Raw genomic sequence first — 21,096 nt, 5'->3', positions numbered from 1 at the left:
GTTAAAATTCTTTGTGTTCTGTTTTCTCCAGTCATTTGTCATCATAGACCCAGACTGGAGAACAGCTGAAACAAACAAATTAATTAGTTTGAGCCACAGAATAATGTGTATTTAGCCTCTTCCCTTGGACCTGCTGGCAAGCAGGGAAGGACAGCTCATCCGTTCCAGTTTGCTGCTTCCACACTGCTGCACTGGATACTGGTTTATCAGGCTCCTTCTGAACTCCTGCTCATTCTCTGGATGCAGCACACTTAGGGGCTGTAATTATTGCATGCTAGAGCAGAATAGAAGAGCAGGAGAGTGGCAGGAGGAGGGAGAAGAGCTAATCTGTTTATTGTCAGCATTTGAATACCATAATTTATTTGAAGGGCCTCAGTGTTTTCTAAGCCTGGTCTTCACAGATATGTGAATGATACAACAAAGGCTCATATTCTTCTTTGTGCAGCCCACAGATGACATTGTCCTCATGGCCCAAGCCCTGGAGAAGATATTTCTGCAGAAGGTTGCCCAGATGCCTCAGGAGGAGGTGGAGTTGCTACCCCCAGTTCCCAAAGGCAAAGGTCGCAAGCCCTCAGCGGGCACACAGAGCACAGGTAGGGATCCATGCAGGGACAGGGGATGTTGGGAGCTGTTCCTGAGGCCTGGGACACCTCCTGAGCTGCTGGACTCTGCAGATGGTGGAGAGGCTGGGAAGGGAGAGCGTGGTCTCACAGTTAAACCAATGGGGAGGAAGGTGGGAGGTGTCTGGAGATGCTCACTCAGGGTTTCAGGGGTCGTCAAGGCCACCCTGCATTTGTCACACCAATCTTGCCATCTGTGATTTGCCCATCCAGGCAGCACTTCAGGGAGGGAAGGCATTGCTGTTGCTTCTCTATGCAAAAAACAACCCAAGATGTTCATAAATGCCAGTCTGCTGCCAGTGCCAGAGCATGGCATGGAAAGTCTTTAGAGATTTGGGTTTACACAGCTCCCCGTGGGTCCTGGCAGAATTCTGGCACAGCAGAGACTTGGACTCAAATTCTGCTTATTCCCTAAACTCTGTATGTTTTCCTTTTGCACACATGGTTGCAACATCATAAAATTAAAGGATTTATTAAACCATTGCAAAAGGCTACATACACCATTGCATATCAGTGGAAATTAAGTTTAGTTCAGCTTACCTAAAATTGATTTTAAATGGATTTAGGACTAAAATTTTCAAGCGTGGTAAAACAGTTCATAAAGGACCTTGTGTGGGCTGAGTTAAATGATGAGAGTAATTTTTTTTTCCTCTAAACAAGGTCTGATTGTTGCTCTGGGAAAGTCAATTGTTCCTCTGTTTTCCCACATTTCAGGTGCTAAATGGAGCTATAAATCTATCCAAGCTCAGAGAAATTAATGATGATGTATCTTTTTATCAAAGGATGTTGAAACATAGAAGGAGGACTGCTGCTTTGGTTATTGGGTAGTAGGTTTGTCCCCTTTATGTTAAACCACTAGGCAGGGCTTTGGCAGTGCAGGTGCAGCATCAGGGATGTCAGGGCCATCAGGATGCTTAAGCTCTACTGAGAATCATAAAATACAGAGTTGGAAGGTACCCACAGGAATCACTGAGCCCATCTCCTGTTCCTGCACAGCCCCAAGAATCCCACCCTGTGCACTGTGGCAAATCTGAAGTGCTTTGCACTCCTGGCTGCTCAGGTGGCTCAGGGCAGTGGTTGTTGCCATTTGCAGGGTGTGAACACCTCCCACTGTTCCATCTCCTGCTGTTCTCCTGAGCTCAGTGCAGCTCTGGGAGCATCCAAGGGGTGAAAGCTGTCCCGGAGCAACACTCAATGTGAAAAGCTGCAATTATTTTTCGTGTGGCTGACCGGTGTAACAGCACCGAGCAAATCCCACCGTGTCCTCTGTGCTCTCCCGGATCTCTCTGCCAAGTCCAGTTTGCTCCAGCACCCTCCCATCTGTACCCACCAGCGCCTTTCCCCTCTGGTCTGACAGGAGCGCAGCAAGCCGTGGCCGTGTCTTCCGTGTCCCCGCCGGCGCCGTTCCAGAGCGTCCCTCCAGCCGTGTCTCAGACGCCCGTCATCGCTGCCACCCCCGTGCCAACCATCACCGCCAATGTCCCGCCTGTCGCCGCCCCTGCCGCCGCCGCCCCGCCCCCGCCCGCCGCTCCGATCATGCCCGTGGTGCCTCCCACGCCCCCGGTCGTCAAGGTAAAGGCGGGCGGTGGAGAGGGGCTGCGCTGCCAGCCCTCGCTGCTGGGTCACTGCTGTCCTGCTTTCGTGCTGGGTGTTGGGGTGGAGAGGGGTGAGAACGGTTCTGCCTCTTTTCACACAGTCCAGGCGAGGTGATGGCACCTGTGCATGCTCCTGCTCAGTTCCAGCCTCTCCTTTCACAGCCTTCCCCTGTGCTGCTGCTCCAGGGCTCTTGGAATTCTCCCCATTTTACACCAAATAGCTCAAAGCATGTCTTCCCTCTGTAACTGAGCTCCTGATTTTACTGGGGCTGCTCCTTTAAGGTTTGCTGCCCAAAGCATCTCTTCCCTCTGTGACTGAGCTGATTTTACTGGGGCTGTTCACTTAAGGTTTGTATCTCAAAGCATCTCTTCCCACTTTGACTGAGCTCCTGATTTGACTGGGGCTGTTCCTTGAAGATTTGTATCCCAAAGCATCTTTTCTCTCTCTAACTGAGCACCTGATTTTACTGGGGCTGTTCCTTTAAGGCTTGTATCTCAGAGCATCTTTTCCCACTCTGACTGAGCTCCTGATTTTACTGAGGCTGTTATTTTAAGGTTTGTATCTCAAAGCACCTTTTCCCTCTGTAACTGAGCTCCTGATTTTACTGGGGCTGCTCCTTTAATATTTGCAGCCCAAAGCATCTCTTCCCTCTGTGCCTGAGCTCCTGATTTTACTGGGGATGTTCCTTTAAGGTTTGCAGGCTCCAGCATTAGGAATGTTCCTCTCTGCTTTCAGCCAGTTCAAGACAAGCCTGTCACTCCAGTTGGAGGAGACTGATGTTGCCTGCAGCTTTTGGGTGCATTAGTTCTGTCTTCCTTACTGAGTAATCTTTTGGGAGTTGTCACTGGTGTTTTGCTATTTATTATGTTAATTTATGGGTAAATGAAGACATTACCTAAATAATTGAAATTCTCTTAGCAAGTTGTGAATTGCTTTAAAAATGATGAAAGCATAGCTCAGAGAAAGCTGGGGATCTTTTTATCTAAACTGTGGAATTAACTGCAACAGTTTTGGTTGTGAGGTTGCTTGGACCAGCAGAGGCACAGAATTCTTTTGTTTTTTAACCCAATAGTTTGGGAATTCCTAGAGAAATTGGCAGATCTTGCAGCTAGGCTCTCCTCCTGTCTCACATTTCAGTTTCTGTCCAAATAACTTGCTTCTGAGAATCAATTTTATTTTAAAACTCAAGGATGAGCCCAGAAGTGAGTTTGCCAAATACACACTGCAAAATTAATTCTGCTTGGGATTTACTTAAGATTTCCCTTAGATTTCTCTAAGGAACTTCTTCCTCCCTATCTTCCTCTCCAGAGAAATAAATCCTTGATAGGAGCACGAGAGAGCTGAATGGACAGTCCCAGCTTGAATTTATGTGAGAGGGTTTATTTGCTTAAGGCAAAATCTACCTTAGCACAGCCACTAAATACAGGGGAGTGAGGATTCATGGGTCTTTGGTGATTAATATGCTTTGGTTCAGAACTTACAGCCTGATCCTGCCACTGGGGACTGAGACATGTGCTTAAGTTACTGACACTTGCTCAGGCCCTATGCATCAGCTGAGCTGCAGTAATTGACTGGGTGCCCTCCTTTCCCTTGGCAAACACCAGGTAAGAGTCCTGCTTCCCTCTCAGGGAAATAACACATTTTACAGCATGGTTGGGCTTGGGTTAGAGCCATGCAAATGGTTGGTTACTGTGGCTCAGGTGATGTGCAGTGTTGGAGCCTCTAGTCACAAATCCCATTTATCCCAATGAAATAACTGGGTTTTTTTCTGTCAGAGGACAGGCAAAACTAAGGATGAGTGAAATATGGGTCTCCTCAAGCCAGGTCTCATAATCTCTTGGAGATCTCTTTCACACCCAAGATAGCTCAGTTACCTTAGAAGGAATAAAATGAGCAGGATGGCTTCAGTGGTAGTGTTGGAAACAAAAAGCTTTTATTAAAAGGCAAAATAACAAAACTCTTTACAGAGAAAAACTGAGCCAGGTGCAAGAGATCCTTGCCCCTGGTAAACACCTCACAAAAGCAATTAGTTTCTTTGTTCTATTCTTTTTCTAGTAAATTGCTTTGGACAGAAGGCAAAAAGTCCTGCCTATTAGCTATCCTTAATTTTGAGGTGAAGCCCCCCCAAGTCCTATGAGATGTCTTTTCACCTAATTGATGAGAGAAACTTGTGGGCTTATTTCCTTTTTAAGGGGACAGAGGATACTTTTGTCACTCCGTCACCAGAGTGACGCATTCCTGTAGATGAGCTGTGCTAGGTTTTCTGCAGGCCATGTCCTCATGGAGCCTGTCCCTGTGCCGTTTCAGAAAAAGGGAGTGAAGAGGAAAGCAGACACCACCACGCCCACCACATCTGCCATCACTGCCAGCAGGAGCGAGTCCCCCACGCCGCTGTCGGACCCCAAACAGGCCAAAATCATCGCGCGCAGGGAGAGCGGCGGCCGCCCCATCAAACCACCAAAGAAGGACCTGGAGGATGGAGAGGTCCCTCAGCACGCAGGGAAGAAGGGCAAACTCTCTGAGCACCTCAAGTACTGTGACAGCATCCTCAAGGAGATGCTCTCCAAGAAGCATGCAGCCTATGCATGGCCCTTTTACAAGCCCGTGGATGCAGAGGCTTTGGAATTACATGACTATCACGATATAATCAAACACCCCATGGATCTCAGTACTGTGAAAGTACGTCCTCATTTACCACCTCTTCTGGCAGGGGGTCCCTCTGCTTGCAGAGGACTGGCTCCTTTGTGGGAGGGGGAAGGGGAAAGGGTGGAAACTGAACCTGTTTGGATACCAGCTGGATATTTTTATATTTTGTTTCCTTCCCTTCTCCCTTTTTTGCCCTAACCTGGGACAGCTTTTTTTTTTCTGCCCTGCAAAGCAATTGATGTCCACAAAATCCCCTCTCCTCTTTGTGGATAGTCCAGGTATTTAACTGGTGTTCTTAGGATTGTGTTGCACTCTGAGAAGAGGAGGTGCTTTATTTCATAGGATTCAATTGATGGTATCCCATTTCCAGAAGCTGCTGCCTGCCTACTTGGTGGTGGCAGATTGGCTTACACTGAGCAGTTCCAACAGGGATGTGATGGTACTCAGGGAGATGTGTGCTGGTTTTGTGGTTCATACTTGTCTCCTCAAGAGTATGGTCCAATATTCTTGTTTTTCCCAGTAGGTTTGGAGGTTTGCTGAATCCCTCCATGAAGCAAAGCCATATCTTTGTAGTTCCCATCTTCTTGTGAGCCAGACACTGCATTCTGTGTTGATGGAGGGGAGACTTCCATGGTGGCAGAGGTGAAGATGTTTCTGGCTTTTACTGGCATTGCCAGAAGGATTTTACTTCCACTGAGACAGCCTGGGATTGTCTGAATGCCCAGGTGACAGAAGGGCAGCTGTGGTTGTGATTCCTGTCATATTCCTTGGTAGATCCTGTGTGGTACCCAGGAGCAGCGTGTCACACTCTGATGTGCCATGCATCCATCCCAGGGGTCCTCTGGGTCTCCACACATACCTGCAGCCTGCTAGTTGAAGCCCCAGGTGATTGCAGGAAGATTAGAGATGGACAGAGTGAAATCCTGACCCTCTCAAATATTTCCATGTGTGCTTAGGTGATTTCTTATTGCAAGAGATTATTGTGCTGTGTTGTGAAAAATCTAAGTGCAAAGTTGTGATTTTTTGGGTTGATGATTTCTTCATGCTTAAGTCTCTTCAAGGTCCTGACTTCATTCTTTTAAAATTGTACACCTCTGCCCCTCTCTGGCAAGTGCAGGTGATATCCTCCCTCTGCACCTGACTGGTGTGGGGTAGAAAATTTGAGACAGGCTGATGGCAAACCCAGTGGAGTCTTTTACACCTAAACACTCTGGGTTTCTCATTCCACATGGTAGTATTTTTCTTAATTAAGTTGTTTGAAGTGCTGTCTGGTATTGGTTTTTTATGGAGTGTTTTATTGTCATTGCTCTCGGCCTGCAGATCATGGTGTGACTTCTCAGAGATGCAGCTCATAATCTGTTCACTGTGTGGAACAGAAACCTGCCATTTGCAGGCACTGTCATTTTCCAGTGTCAGGGACTCTCTCTGTGGCTCTGAGAGGATTTTAGATTTAATTCTGCCCAAGTGACAATGGCTGTGATAAAGGAGCACATCTGAGGGCCTCCAAACTAACCTGGGAGGAATTATGAGAGAAAGTAAAACACAAGCATTGCTGCAGCTGTAACACATCTTGTCTCTTATTTCTGTGGCTGTTAGGTTTGATTTTCCTCAGAGAATATCCTTCATGTCCAGGAGCATTTTTTTTTCCTGGCAGAAGTGTCTCCAGGAGGATTTGGAGGTTGTTTGCTCTGTGTGTGGTGCAGGAGGCAGGTTGGCTGTTGTGACTGTGCCAGGGGCAGAGTGATGTGCTGGAATTTTGTGCTGTAATGGGAACAGCTGCAGGGACAGGATCTGTGAGCTCATCTCCACCTCAATTCTCTTTATCAGAGAAGGAAAGGGCAGAACTGCTTGGAGTAGGGAAGGGTGGAAGTGTGAGGAGAGAGAGGCAGCAGCTGTAATTCCCTGTGAGGAGGGGGATGCACTGAGGCTGCAGCTGCTGCTGCCCTGTCCCCAGGCAGGCAGGGACCATTGCAGAACATCCCTGTCCCCCTCTGTGGGGCTGGGGAACCTGGAGCACAACTTCTGCTCCATCCTCTGGCTGCCAGGTGCCAGCAGTGTCATGTCCCTCCTTTGCTTTACTCAGTGGTGAAAAAGCAGCAAGCCTTGCTGTGCAGGAGGATTTCCACAAGGTGTGTTTACTTTTGGAATAAAGCCCTTTTCCTGGGATGTAACTCTGCTCACCCCTTAATTTTCCTGCAGTGAACTGCTGCAATTTCAGAGCAGCTGAGTTCAGGGTCTTAAAAGTGAGGAGACATTCTTTGTGTCCTCTGTGGGCAGGACAAGACTTCGAGCAAGGGACACAATTTATGAACAGTAAAGATGGTTAAAACAATTGATTGAGGGAAAAATGAGATTGTCTGAGGGACAGAGGATGGGTGAGCTGCCCTGCCTGACTCCTGATTTCCAGTTGTACATATAACCACTTTTTTTTATTTGTAAGCAGCTGGATATCTCCAAGTGTATTTATAACAAGATATTCCAACCCACCTATTTAAAGTGCTTTCCTTTCTTTTGTTAAGCTAATTATTCTTTATAAGAAAACAAAACAAAAATCCACAGATTAAAAACTGTAGGGCTAGAAAACTGTTGAGTTTGGATGAAAAGCAAAGCCTCAGACACTGGAATGTATTTCATAGGCAATAATCAGGCCCTGAGTATGCCAAACAAATATAAAAAGGCCTTTCATGCAGTAAGATGTATTTTTAAATAAATGGGCCCTTTGGTTTGAACATATGTTTTGCTTTGGAATTGGTCTGAGAGCCTTTTCAGACAGGAGCACCACAAACCTATTTCCCTTTCTGCTTTTTTGTGCTGTGCCTTCCAGGCTGTCTCCTTGTTTATTCACCAGGAAAATGAGGTCTCCTGACAAAAGTTTGACAGATGTCTGGCTGCAGCACAGCAGGGAGCAAGGCTGCAGGGATGTCACCACCCTGCACCAGGTCCCTCAGAAGCTGAACTCCTGGAGGTGAAATTCTGCCCTTCTCACAACAAAAACAGCTCCAGGAGTCATTGCAGTGTTTTAAGACAGTTAGAAGGTCTATCACAGCTGTGAAATTTCTGTAGTTGTGTGAAAAATGGGAATTTTGTTTGAGTTAAGAGTGGGTGACAGACCCTGAGCACCCCTGCTTGCTGTTGGGATGGGGATGTCTGTCCCCATCATGTCCCCAGCCTGTCTGTCAGTCACCCCTTCCCTTCTCTGGGCACACAGGTGCCCAAGACATACAAAAGAGAAGCCTGTAAGCACTGGCAAATAGAGAATTTCTTTTAACCCAGGTCTTTTAAATGCAAATGAAACCTAGTGTTAGCTTCTGGTTCCTTTCAGCAGGAGTAATTGGAGCTAAGGTTTTATACATAGTAGTAATATATGCATCAAATCAATTAAGTGCTAGAAATGCTATAAACTGCTCTCCAAACCCAAGTCATTGAGTCCCAAACAGCAAGAGAAATGGCTGGAAGTGAGAGCTGAAAAATAAGAGAAAGGAACAAGGTACAAATATTTGACATTTATCCTCACTACTCTAGGAGATTACATAATGAGTAGGTTCATAAAGGGTGAAGCCTGTATCCATTTCTATCAGTTGGACTTTAAATGAAGCGTGGGAGTTGTAGTTTCACTGTAAATGCCTATTTTGCTGTAGGAACTGCAGAGCAAACCTCCTGCCCTCTGCTAGCAGGAAATCAGAGTTAGATTTTCATGATCTTTTCTGCCCTTTCAGGTTTACAAGGCAAATATATCCAAGCATATGTAGAAATACACACTTAGGTACTCCTGTAATTGGAACTTGCTTGCTGACTGTTGCCCTTTCCATCCATGATCCTTGTTTCTCTTAGTTCCTGATCCATTTTTCTAAACTATTTTTCTAGTAATTTCTAAATGTTTTCTTGTAGAATGTGGACCCTGACAGATTTATATTCTACTACTTAGAAAACAAGGCCAATTTAGAATCTTAGTGTTTAAACTGCTATGAGATATCAACTTCTTTAGTTGCCTGGTGTTTGCTTGTTTTATAAAGCAGAAACTCTGAATGTTATTTAGGAACAAATAACCCATATTAAACTTCCATTCTCTTAGATGGGATTTTTGAGGCTCTTCTGAGGTTCTTGTGTGCTCCATGCAGTTGCTACAAATTCCTTTTGCTTATGGCTTTTCTTTTTTCTTTCCCCTTTGGCTTGTTTGTTTGCAGAAAAAGATGGACAGTCGGGAATACCAGGATGCACAAGGTTTCGCAGCAGATATTCGGTTAATGTTCTCTAATTGTTACAAGTACAATCCTCCAGACCACGAGGTGGTGGCCATGGCCAGGAAGCTCCAGGTAAAGGTGTTGCCAAATGCATCTTCCAGAGTGTTCTTAGTTCAGCTACAAGGTGAGATCCAGGTGTGGATCTGCTCTTGGTACCAACAAGGGAGATTCTTGCAGCCCTTGGAAAGAGCCTCGTGCTCTCTGCAGGACTGTTGTGCTCTTCACATGGCATGGACCCAGTGCCATGTTCAGCTCCTAAAATATTACATTTAAAGTAATTGGAGGATTTTCTTGGGCTTTTCAGATGGGCAACCATATTTTGTATATTATTATTTACTTGTAGTACACCTGCCCCGATGTATTTGAGACCAGAGTGAGCTGTTTGTGGCCGAGGCTCCTTTGGTCACCAATTTTCCTCCTTTTTGCAGGATGTCTTTGAGATGAGGTTTGCAAAAATGCCCGATGAGCCTGCAGAGGCCCCCCCTCCACCTCCCCCAACAGCCCCAGTGGTGAGCAAAAGCACAGAGAGCAGCCACAGCAGTGAGGAGAGCTCCTCAGACTCCGACAGCTCCGACTCCGAGGAGGAGCGGGCGACTCGGCTGGCCGAGCTCCAGGAGCAGGTACTGCACCATCCCAGCTGTGTGTCCTTGCATTAGACAGAGCACAGCAGCAGGAATTGTGTCCTGAAAAATCCCACCTAGGCTGGCATGCAGGGAAGCATCCCCAGCCTAAGGGGAAAAGCATTCAGCTGTGCAGTCAGTGCATGTTGGATGTAACAGTGATTTTCTTCAGGATGATTTTTCTCAGTGCTGATGCTCTCCTTCCTTCTGGGATCCCAGAGTATGAGCTGCTTGATTTTTGGCTTTAGGCTATACTTACACCTTGGGATGTAGAGGGAAGGCTTTGTGGAGGCAGCAGTTACCTTGCCTTGATGGTTTTTCCCATGTTTCTCCCCAGCTTAAAGCCGTCCATGAGCAGCTGGCTGCACTGTCCCAAGCGCCAGTGAACAAACCAAAGAAAAAAAAAGAGAAGAAGGAGAAAGAGAAGAAAAAGAAAGATAAAGAGAAGGAAAAAGAAAAGCACAAAGTCAAAGCTGAGGAGGAGAAGAAACCCAAGGTGGCTCAACCACCAAAACAAGCCCAACAGAAGAAAGCCCCAGCTAAGAAAGCGAACAGCACAACCACAGCTAACAGGTGAGAGCCTTGAGGGGAGAGCCAAAGAGCTTCCAGCTCTGCCCCTAATTCCTGGGGAAGCTCAGTAGTTGTTAATTTGCTGCTGAATACTGTTCCCATTCCCAGACAACTCCAGGGAGTCTTTAACTGGGAGCTGGCAGTGGAACCACTGTGTTTTTACTGTCCAGCTCCTTGAATCCCTGCCTGATTGCTCTCAGATAAGGTTTTGGGGGGGGGTTGCCTTTTGTGCATCCACCAAGAACTTGCCATTTCATGGCTGCTCCCCTGCTGCTACTTGGGCTCATTGTCACACTTCACAGGGCTAAAATATAATAGGAACACAACAGCTGATCTCAGGCTGCTGAACTTTTTCAGCAATTGTGCTGCTGTTCCAGCCATCTGACAAGAGCTTCAAAGCCAAGAGCACGGGGATGTTTGTTACGAGGGAGTCAGGGGGAAAAAAAAAAAAAGAATTCATTGCTGTGTCCCCATGAATGTTTTCATGCTTGACAACCTCCCCAGGCAGCCCAAGAAAGGAGGCAAACAGGCATCTGCAACCTACGACTCGGATGAGGAGGAGGAAGGGCTGCCCATGACCTACGACGAGAAGCGACAGCTCAGCCTGGACATCAACCGCCTGCCCGGGGAGAAGCTGGGCAGGGTGGTTCACATCATCCAGTCCAGAGAACCCTCCCTCAGAGACTCCAATCCCGACGAGATTGAAATAGATTTTGAAACCTTGAAGCCCACAACATTACGAGAACTGGAGAGATACGTGAAATCTTGTTTACAGAAAAAACAAAGGAAACCATTTTGTAAGTCAACCTCCCGGGGCACGTGTTCCCCCCAGCAGCTCTTGGGCTCAGCTCTGGAGTCAGGGAATGTGTATTGAGATTCTCTTATCCACCTGGTGGGTATGTGGTGGCAGGAATTTTTAGAGATTCTTTTCTCCCAAGGAAATGTACAGAAACTTCCTGTTTTTCTATGTTCTTTCTTCCCATGGTGTCCTGCTGTAGAGACCTGGAGAGCCAATGTGTTCCTCTGCAAGACCTGTGGGATGCCTTTATTACTTACCCAGGCTCTGGAAGGCCCTGTAAAGGTTTCAGTCTCATTGTGTCAGGTGTTACATGCATACATCTGGAAGGATCAGTTTCTTATCCTGAATAGTTTAGCATCTAATTAGGAAGGAAACAAAAAACGTGGCTGGGATCCAAACCACCAAGGCAATAAATGATTTGCACAAGGTTACCTGGTTACCTCTGGATTCTGGGTGTGTCTGAGTTGTGTATTCACCCCAAAACTGCTCTTGCTGTGCGTCCTGATCACCACATTGGCCTCACCCTCTGTCAGTCCAGAGGGTGAATATCAATCTGCTGCTGAGTGTGTGGTTCAGTGTGGGATAGACTTTAATTTGTCCACAAAGGGAATTCCTGCAGCCCCTGGAGAGTTTAGCTCCAGCTGGACAGCAGTAGGATCACTTACCTGAAGTGCTCCTGACCCTCTTGGTTAAGGGAGTTTTGCTTTTAAAATTATGATACAAAAGCTACTCCTTGCTCTTGCAGAGCATCTCCATTCCTTCCTCAGGATTTTCAGGAAGGCCTAAGCAAAGCACAGACTTTGACCTTTCTTTTTGCTTTATTTTTTCCCCCTGAATCCTTCAGTGTTGGCCTAGCTCAGGAAAGGATTTTTCAGAACGGGAAGCATCCTTCAGTTTTGGAACCAGAGCACAGAGTAACACAGATAACCTCAGATATCCACTCTGTGAGCCTGGCATGCCTGAGCCTGGCTGGACTCCTGTGCTGAGTGTTCCCTCTTAGGACTGTGCTTTCCAGTTTTCTTTTTTTGTTGGTTTTTTTTTTTTTTTAAACAGCTCACAGAAATGTAGGTATTTCCTTGCTGGATCAGGCAAAATATCTGGCTCCTGTCTTGTGCTTCCAATCCTGGCCAACACCTGTGTTCAATTACTCCTCCTTTGGAGGAATATTTCCTTTCCTTGCCAGTGTGAGTGTTGCTGGTCCTTCTCACCCTTTTCATCCTGATGCAGTTACATTCCTGTTGTCTGCCAGCCTTTGCCTCAGTTGGTTTTTAATTTGCCTTTGTTTGTTTTGTTTTCTATTTAGAGCAACATAAACCACAGTAGATTCTTGCGTGAGGGGATCGGAAGTTTTAATGGCAGATGCTTTTCTCCTGACAACCTTTAATGGGACACTTTATTTTACAGGGCAGAAAACCCATGTAACAATTCTGTAATTACAAATCTGTAATTATTGACCATATAACTGGCTGGTAAGTAACCTGTAATGACAAGGTTATTAAATGGATATTTCTATCTTCTAAAATACTTTCCAGAAGATCTCTCTTAAAAAAAAAAATTGCATGTTAACAGGATGGTGGTGATTTGATGAGCAAGGCAACTTCAGGTGTTGTCTTCTCTCTGGGATGTGTAGTTGCTGTGTGAGCACTGGATGTTGGCAGTGTCACTGCAGAGTGTGCACACAGATGTACATGCCCTGTAAAATAGTGATGTCCACTCTTTCCCCCTGCATCCCTTGCACTTTCAGAAACTCTGCCTTCCTCCCCCACAGCTGCCAGTGGCAAAAAGCAAGCAGCAAAGTCAAAAGAAGAGTTAGCTCAGGAAAAGAAGAAAGAACTAGAAAAACGGTTACAGGACGTCAGTGGGCAGCTAAACAACAACAAGAAGCCTGCAAAGAAAGGTAATGGCTTTGGCTTTATGGGAAAACAGCACCCCAAAAGTGAACAGGTTTTGTCACAGGGTCAAAACCTCTGTCTTGGGTTGGTCCCTGTGACAGGGACCTCAGGGAGTTCCCTCTGAGCTGCTGTGTGGGGCTGCCCGGTCTGGGGGCCAATTCCTCCTCCAGAGGGAACTCTTCCCTGTGTTAACCTGGTGTGCAGCCCACACCACAGAGCTTCTAACACAGGGGGTTAAAACAATCCCAAACCCCCACATTGCTCAGGATGCTCCAAAAGGTTCCCCTGGTGCAAATAAAGCTTTCACCAGTGCTCAGAGGTGGCACTGCCCCACAGCAGAGCTCCTCTGTGCATCCCAAACTTCCACAGTTTAGGGTAAATTTGGGAGAAAACTTTTGAAGGAGTTCTTCTAAAAAGTAAATTTAATCAGCTTTTTTTTTTTAAGCTGATTCAGGAGAATATTTGGAGAAAAGTGGAAAAAACCTATTTATTTAATAAGCAAAGCATTTACTAGTACAAAAAATAAATATTATTAAACAATAAAACTTTTTGCTGTTTTAAAAAAGATTATAAATTCAGAAAGTCTCTTTTGTGGGCTGTAGCTGGACTTAATCTCTTATCAATCTTTTTGGTGTTGAAAATGCTGTGGCTTAGGCTTGGCTTGGTGGGCTACAGTTGTGAGCTGTAGGTGCTCTTTTGGGTGTTCAGTTTAGAGTAGGTTTAAACAGGTCTAAAGAAAAATAAAATCTACAGTTTAGGGAACTTCTCTGCTTCAGCTAGCTAAAAACTAACTAAAAGCAAAGGAGAGCTCTGTCTTGCTGTCTGTCTGTCTGTGGTGGTGTTCACAGGAGTCCCAGGAAGAGGGAAGAGACGAGGATCTGACTCCATGTTTCAGAAGGCTGATTTATTATTTTATGATATGTATTATACTAAAACTGTACTGGAAGAATAGAATGAAGGATTTAATCAGAAGGCTAGTTAGGAAAGGAATGGAATGATAATAAAATCATGTCTGACCAAGAGTCTGAGCCAGCTGACTGTGATTGGCTGTTAATTAGAAACAACCACATGAGACCAATCCCAGATGCACCTGTTGCATTCCACAGCAGCAGATAACCATTGTTTACATTTTGTTCCTGAGGCCTCTGAGCTTCTCAGGAGGAAAAACCCTAAGGAAAGGATTTTCCATAAAATATGTCTGTGACATCTGTCTGTCTGCAGACAGCGCAGTCCAGCAGCAGGAATGTGGAGGAGTGAGTGCAGTGTCTGAAAACAAACTCCACACTGCATTTCTCTCCTACTTTGCTCTCAGAACCAGCCTTAAAGGTGCAAAACTTGTTATACAGCATGAAGAGAACAACTGGGGATTACCAGCATTGTTCAGCCAGCTCAGGGCTGTGGTGGTGTTCACAGGGGTCTGAGGATGAGGGAAGGGACGAGGATCTGAATCCATGTTTCAGAAGGCTGATTTATGATATATATTATATTAAAATAAAGGCTGATTTATTATTTTATGATATATATATATTATATTAAAACTATACTAAAAGGATAGAAGAAAGTATTTCATCAGAGGGCTAGCAAGGAATAGGAAGGAATGATAACAAAAGCTTGTGACTCTCAGAGTCAGAGCCAGCTGGCTGTGACTGGCCATTAATTACAGACAACCACACGAGACCAATCCCAGATGCACCTGTTGCATTGCACAGCAGCAGATAACCATTGTTTACATTTTGTTCCTGAGGCTTCTCAGCTTCTCAGGAGGAAAAACCCTAAGGAAAGGATTTTCCATAAAATGTCTGTGACACTGGGCAGCAGCGCTGCCGCCCCGTGGGTCAAACTGGGCACAAAGGAGAACAACCCTCGTGTTCCCCACCTCCCTGTGAGTGACCCCACCCCTGCCTGTCCCCTCCCTGTGAGTAACCCATCCCTGCCTGTCCCCTCCCTGTGAGTAACCCATCCCTGCCTGTCCCCGCAGAGAAATCCGGCTCCACTCCCTCCGGAGGCCCCTCCCGGCTCAGCAGCAGCTCCTCCTCCGAGTCCGGGAGCAGCAGCTCCAGCGGCTCCAGCTCGGACAGCAGCGACTCGGAATGAGCAGGGACACACGGACACACCCCCAAACGGACACCCCTGCTCTGCAGTGTCCCCTCCCCTCCTTACCCCTGCTCTCGGGCCACGGTGGTCAGGTTTTATCCCCTCTCTCTTTTCTCTGACTTGTTTTTTATTTTATTTTTTAACTCAGTGTTACAAAAGGTATTTTCCTTTTTTTTGGGGGGGGGGGCTCTCTTTTAATAGGTCAAAGATCTTTGAGTGTGTGTGTGTGTGACTAGACTTTATGACAAATAGTTCCCTTTGCATAAAGTCTCTAAAATTTCCATTTATCTGGAGAAAATTGGTCGAAAATGGAAGAACTTTGAGCTCTTAGCAGGAGATAAATAGAAAATTCTGCAAGGTTTGTAGTACATTTCCCTCCCAGCCCTTCACTCTCCCCAGAATATTCTCTTTTAATAAGCCTGCCTGGCTCACACAAGGTAAAAACCATCTTTTTTTAAAGAAATCTCTGTAAAATGGTACTGTATCTGAAAGATGTTAGCTTTTGAACTAGTTGGTGTATTTGTTATTAGCACTAGTATTCTTAATCTCCAAGTCTACAGTGTGATGAAAATGTCAGATGCTATCATCTTTTTACATAAAAACAACAAAAAAAATCAAAAAAAATTCTCATGTACTGTGGATTGCTAACATGTTTTTTTTTTTTTAAATCTTGCTAGAGGCATAGGCACCTGTTCAGGAAGGTCTTGAAGCATGAATTTAACTTATAAGCACACAAGCAATAGAAATTGGTTGCATTTCTTGGTTTTCCACTCAAAAGCTTCACTTTTCCTGGGGGTTCATTGGGAAGAAGGGAGCAAGGGACACATTCAAGTTTCTTGGGAATGCTATTTTTACCATTAAACAGATCATTTCCAGGAAATGGGGCGCTCTCTATGAAAGTTTCCATGGAATTGTCAGGAGGTTTTTTTGGCTGGGAGTTGTCAGCTGGAGCCTGGAGTGATCCCTGCAGTGCCCAGCACGAGTCATGTGCCCATTGCTGGGCACATCTTGGGCATTTTCTCCATGACAAACACCTCAGGCTGGGCTTAAAATAAAGCAGCACTTGAGCTCCAGCTGAGGCTGAGCTGGCAGGGGAAGTGGAGAGGGATTATTCTGTGTGTGCTTGGGCTTTTTGCTTTTGAGTTTGCTTTGCTTTTCTCCCCTCTCCTCATAGGAGTGAGCTCCTAGAAAGGGGGAGTGCTCCTCCTGTGTCAGGCAGGGTTCAAGTTCCAGGCACTGAAATGTTTTACCTCAATGAAAACAAGAAAGAGGGGAGGGAGGAGAAAAAAAAAAAGCTAATTTTTTTAAAGCTTGCTATTTTTTTAAAGCTTGCTATTTTTTTTTTAAAGCTTGCTATTTTTTTAAAGCTTGCTATTTTTTTTCAGCCCAGCCTAACGTTTTGACCTGCACTGCTGCAAATACACCCTGGTTTCAGTGTCCCTAATTTCATGTATATACCATGATTTTATTTATTAAACACTATTGGTCGTTTAAAATATAATAAAATCTTAACAAAAGCCAAGCTGAGGTTTTGCAGGCCAGCAGACAGGAAGACTTTTAATGAGGTTTGAACCAGATTAAAAAAAAAACAAACAACAACAAAGCAAATAAAAATCCACAACTTTATTTATATACCTTGGACTTCCTACCTACAGGTGCTACAGTCCAGTCTCTTGTGTGTCTGGTGCTCTGTCATGTTTGGTGTGTTCATTTTTAAATTTTTTTCCTCTTCTTCTCACCCCAGCTCCCTTTTTTCCTGTTTTGTACAGATTTTGGAGACATACACTTCAATACAATTTTATTTTCTCAATGGTCTTTTTTCCTCCCCTCTTTTTTTGTTTTGGTAGAACAATGGGGGTTTTATCCTTTTCTAATTCAATTTTAGGAAAACACCAATTCTATAACTACATCAAATTTGTACTCTGAGGGGCAGAAGTTTTATTGTAAATTCTTTTTATTGTAAAGAAAAAAAAATACACAGAATTTAACAGAAAGTTCTGCCTTTGCATCTCCAGCACCAGCCCCTAAAACTGCCTCTCCCCTGTGGGGTAGCCCTAAAATTCACCTTCTGTGCTCTCCCAGTGGTGCAAATTGCTCCAGATTTTATTTTCCCTGCAGGTGAGTGGTCCTGGAGGCCCCTCAAGGCCAGCCCAGATTTCCTTTCACAGCAATTGAAAGAAAAATGTTCTGATTTTTACTGAAATCCATGATTTTTCTTTTCCATTAACAATGGAGTTCAGTTCTGATTTTTTTTTTTTTTTTTTTTAAGTTCTGCCCGTACAAAACCTTCCCCCAGCCAGATCCCTGGTAATATATTTTCAGAATTTACTATGAGGAAATGTAATATTCACCTAATTAAGAGCTTGGGTTTCTTTTCACCGGGGTTGGGTTTCACCTGTGTTTCTCCTGTTGCCTGCAACTTGAATGATCAAAACCAAGGAATATTTTAAGGAATAATTGCAACCAATTCGCTGCCATGGCTTTTGGATAAACAAACTCCCAATTTTCCCTTCCTGGGACCTTTTCCTGCCTGCTTGACCCTGAGCTGTGGTGGGGAGGACAAACTGGAGGCGACACAGAAAATCCTGGGAATTTCAGCTCTGGAATCTCACCTGGAACAGCCCCTGGGACACACAGACATCCCTCAGGGGGCTGCCCCACCAGAATTCCTTGGAAAGCTGGAGCCTGAGGGTTGAGAACCAGGTGGGATGTGATGGGAGAAGGCGTGGGGGATCCTCCATCCTGCAGGAGGATCCCTGGAAAATCTGCCAAGGCCACCACGGAATGGGAACAATGTGCTGCACATCTCTGATCCACCAGCTGCAACTTGGGCTTCCACTTCTTGGGAAACTTTGCACGGAAATGAGGTGTTCCCAACCAAATGGAGCAAGGAGAAATACATTTTGGCATGACTGAGGGAAGAATTTGGTGACTCCTCCCTTCCAAATGCTGTCCTCACACTTTTCCATTCCCAGCTTGTTTGTAGTGCTCTTTATCCCCACCATGTCCATGGGGGTGCCTCTTGTACATCCTGAGTTTCTCCAGGAAAGAAAAGATGTTTCCTGTCCAGAGAAAGTAGCAGCAGTCCTCAATGAGTTGGGAACTGAAGCACCAGAGCATTTATTTAACTGGTTTTTATTGCATGACACGTCAGTCCAGATGTCACAAAATAACTTGGAAACCATCAAACACGCAACGTTTGAAGGACATTTTTAAACTTAAGAATAAAAAAGAAAAAAAAAAAAAGGAAAAAAAAATTAAAATTTTTATGGTAGAATTTTTCTTGAATGAACAAAGTTTAACTTTGTTTTCCAGGGGAAACTTCACTGAAATCAGTATGATTTCATATGTATGCATACACACAGAGTTTTATTGAAACTGCTTTTTTCGGACTAATTCCTGTTTTGACAAAATATCTGACCAGACCTTTCTCAATCAACCAGCATTACTGCACCTTTAAAAAAAAAAAAAAAACTTTGTGAACCTTTTCTCTGATTGTAAACCCAGCCTGTCTCGTGGCTCCGTGGGACCAGAGGGAGATCCCATCCCAGCGAGCGAAGGAGTCTCAGCTCTCTGCACACCGATTGTGTCATCCACACAACAGAACCACTGCAGTTCTTGTACTGGTGTGGTTTGAACCTTGCCTACCCCAGGGCTGGTGAGTGTGGGAGTGATGTCTCAGGGCTGTGTCACTGCTGGCAGGGTGGTGACCCCCAAACACACACAAACATTTCTGTGTGTGGAAATCCACAGCTGAGTTCCCCCTGAGCTCTCTTCCCTCTTCTCTGTGTGGTAGAAGCAGACTGCAGTTACCTAATCTAGTTCTTTCTCTGCTTTGGGGACTTTTAGAGCAGTTTTTAATTCTGGTTTTTTTCCTTGTTTTGAAAGGAATGATTTTTTTTTTTTTTAAAGCTGGGGTTGGAGCTGAGGGGAAGGGATCGGGGCATGACAAAGACAAACCACAACCTTTTTAGTACTGGATTTTAAATTCTCAGTCTCTTCTCAACCCTGAGCAGTTACCGCTAGGGCTAACTGTGGGCAGGCTCTGCATCAGTAAAGAGAAATTTAGGATTCCTTACACAGCAGCGTTATCTTGCTTTGAGCTGCATTTTGTAAAGAAAATGGTATTTGCATATCTTTTTAAAATGTCATTTTTAAAAAATAAATTAAACCACCAGCTAGGATTTGACACAGGCCACTTAGAACACAGCCCTGATACTGGCATAACCAATCCAGAAAAATTTGTTGTTGTATTTTTTTGTTTTGTTATTTTGGGTTTTTTTTAATATTTAAAAATAAAAAAGAAATTGTTACTTTTCTGTATGATGTGCATGCAAATTTACCGTAACTCTTTTTCTTAAAACTTTTTAGTGCCATTTCTAGTATATTCCTGTAAATGTCAGTTATTGAAAAGAAATGAGTCAATGTAAGTAGTTTAGCTTGTTTATTGCAAATTGCTGGCCTCAAACAAAACCGAATTAAAAAAAAAAGAGTTAGAAAGTAATCTTTGATGTTACTGGTAATCACGGACCCTGGTCCTGGGGCATTCGTTTTGTTTTCATAATAAAAAGAAAAATTGTTTGGTGTGTGCAGTTTGATCCCATCTTTTCCCCTCTCCTCATCTTTTCGAGGTGTGGACTGGGCAGTGCCAGGAGCCAAACCCCAGGGTGTCAAGTCCTGGAGTAATTTGGGAGTTGTTTTGGGGAATGTCAGAGTGGGGCAGCTCTGGGGTGTCTGAATCACAGCTCAGTACCTGCAATAAAACTCCTTTAAATCCCCTTTTTTTGGCGAGGGAAACTCAGCTGCTCCCATGTCCCAGAGCAGCCAAGGAAGGGCTTGAGCTCTTCCCTGCAGCCTGCAGGGTCTTAAATTCTGTGAGAATTGCTCCTGATTGAGGTAAGTTGGACTGAAAAGAAATCAAATTTCACTTCTTGGAAGCCTCCAGGAGCTGCAGGAAGCAGAGGGACTTGGTGAGCTCAGGGTGACCTGGAAGGGGGGCCTGGAGCAGCTGTGCCAGTGCCAGCACAGTCCTGGCATTGCTGTGTGGGGGCCAGGAGCTATTTTGGTCACCACAGAGGGTTGGGGTTGGTTTTGCTGTTTGCTTTTTGTGTGTGAGGTGGGGTTAGCACAGCCAGGCTGCCCCAAGGTTAATCTTTGTCTAACCCTGTTCCTGCTCACTGCCCCTCCAAGGCTTCAGCAAAGCTCTTCCACTCTGCTCCTGTAGCAGGGACGCTCCCAGGGGCTGTTTGTCCATCTGTCCCCTAAACAGTCTCCTGTGAGGCAGGTGAGGATGTTCCTGAGGCATTTGCAGGTGAGTTATTTCTGGAGGCGGCCAGCAGAGCTGTTTCTTCAGGCTGGGAGGAGGCTGAGGACACACAGGACACAAAGTTCAACTCTCACTGGTCATGCCTTGAATCCTGGGGCTGCCAGAGGGACATTGAGGGGCTGGAATGAGTCCAGAGCTGGGGAAGGCTCTGGAAAGTGTCCTGTGAGGAGCAGGTGAGAGATCCTGGAGGAAAAGGAGGCTCAGGGGAGATCTCCTTGCTCTCCACAGCTGCCTAAACCAAGGTTGTGACGTGGGGTTTGGTCACTGCCAGGACAAGAGGGAACAGCTCAAGCTGCATCAGGGCAGGTTCAGGTTGGACAGCAGCAGCAATTCCTCTGAGGAAAGGGTGCTCGGGCATTGCCACAGGCTGCTCAGGGAGGTTTGGGGTCCCCATCCCTGGAGGTGCCCAAGGAAGGGCTGGATGTGGCACTCAGGGACAAGGAGGGGATTGGGCACAGGCTAGATGTGACAATCTCTGAGGTCTTTTCCATAATTCCCTCACTCAGTGTGACATCCAGAGCTTATCTGGACAGTGCTGCTGGCCTTGGGGAGCTGGAGGAGCCTCCCACAGCTCCCAGCCCAGTGGTGTGGCTTGGCAACCCCACCAGTAACTGAGGGGATTCCTCCCTCCCAAAAGGAAAATGCCAAAAGCTGTCACCTGTGCCAGGGGGGAAAAGAGCCACTCCCAAAGC

The 21,096-nt window shown here is 45.5% G+C and overlaps 1 protein-coding gene across 1 annotated transcript in view; it reads left to right on the top strand.

Annotated features, from left to right (window-relative positions):
• Positions 1 to 19,681, top strand: part of BRD3 (bromodomain containing 3) — a 38,101-nt gene extending 18,420 nt beyond the window's left edge. Inside the window, exons 4-12 of the mRNA XM_059486230.1 lie at positions 446 to 593; positions 1,978 to 2,192; positions 4,524 to 4,895; positions 9,047 to 9,175; positions 9,532 to 9,723; positions 10,061 to 10,296; positions 10,798 to 11,090; positions 12,861 to 12,989; positions 14,963 to 19,681. Coding sequence (XP_059342213.1) covers positions 446 to 593; positions 1,978 to 2,192; positions 4,524 to 4,895; positions 9,047 to 9,175; positions 9,532 to 9,723; positions 10,061 to 10,296; positions 10,798 to 11,090; positions 12,861 to 12,989; positions 14,963 to 15,078 — 1,830 coding nt within the window. The 3' untranslated portion in view covers positions 15,079 to 19,681. The remainder of the gene's footprint in view (positions 1 to 445; positions 594 to 1,977; positions 2,193 to 4,523; positions 4,896 to 9,046; positions 9,176 to 9,531; positions 9,724 to 10,060; positions 10,297 to 10,797; positions 11,091 to 12,860; positions 12,990 to 14,962) is intronic.
• The last annotated feature ends 1,415 nt before the right edge of the window (positions 19,682 to 21,096 follow it).

Source organism: Ammospiza nelsoni, chromosome 20 (genome assembly GCF_027579445.1).
Source record: "Ammospiza nelsoni isolate bAmmNel1 chromosome 20, bAmmNel1.pri, whole genome shotgun sequence".
Taxonomy (NCBI): Eukaryota; Metazoa; Chordata; class Aves; order Passeriformes; family Passerellidae; genus Ammospiza; species Ammospiza nelsoni.
This window is presented reverse-complemented; position numbering and strand designations above follow the sequence as displayed.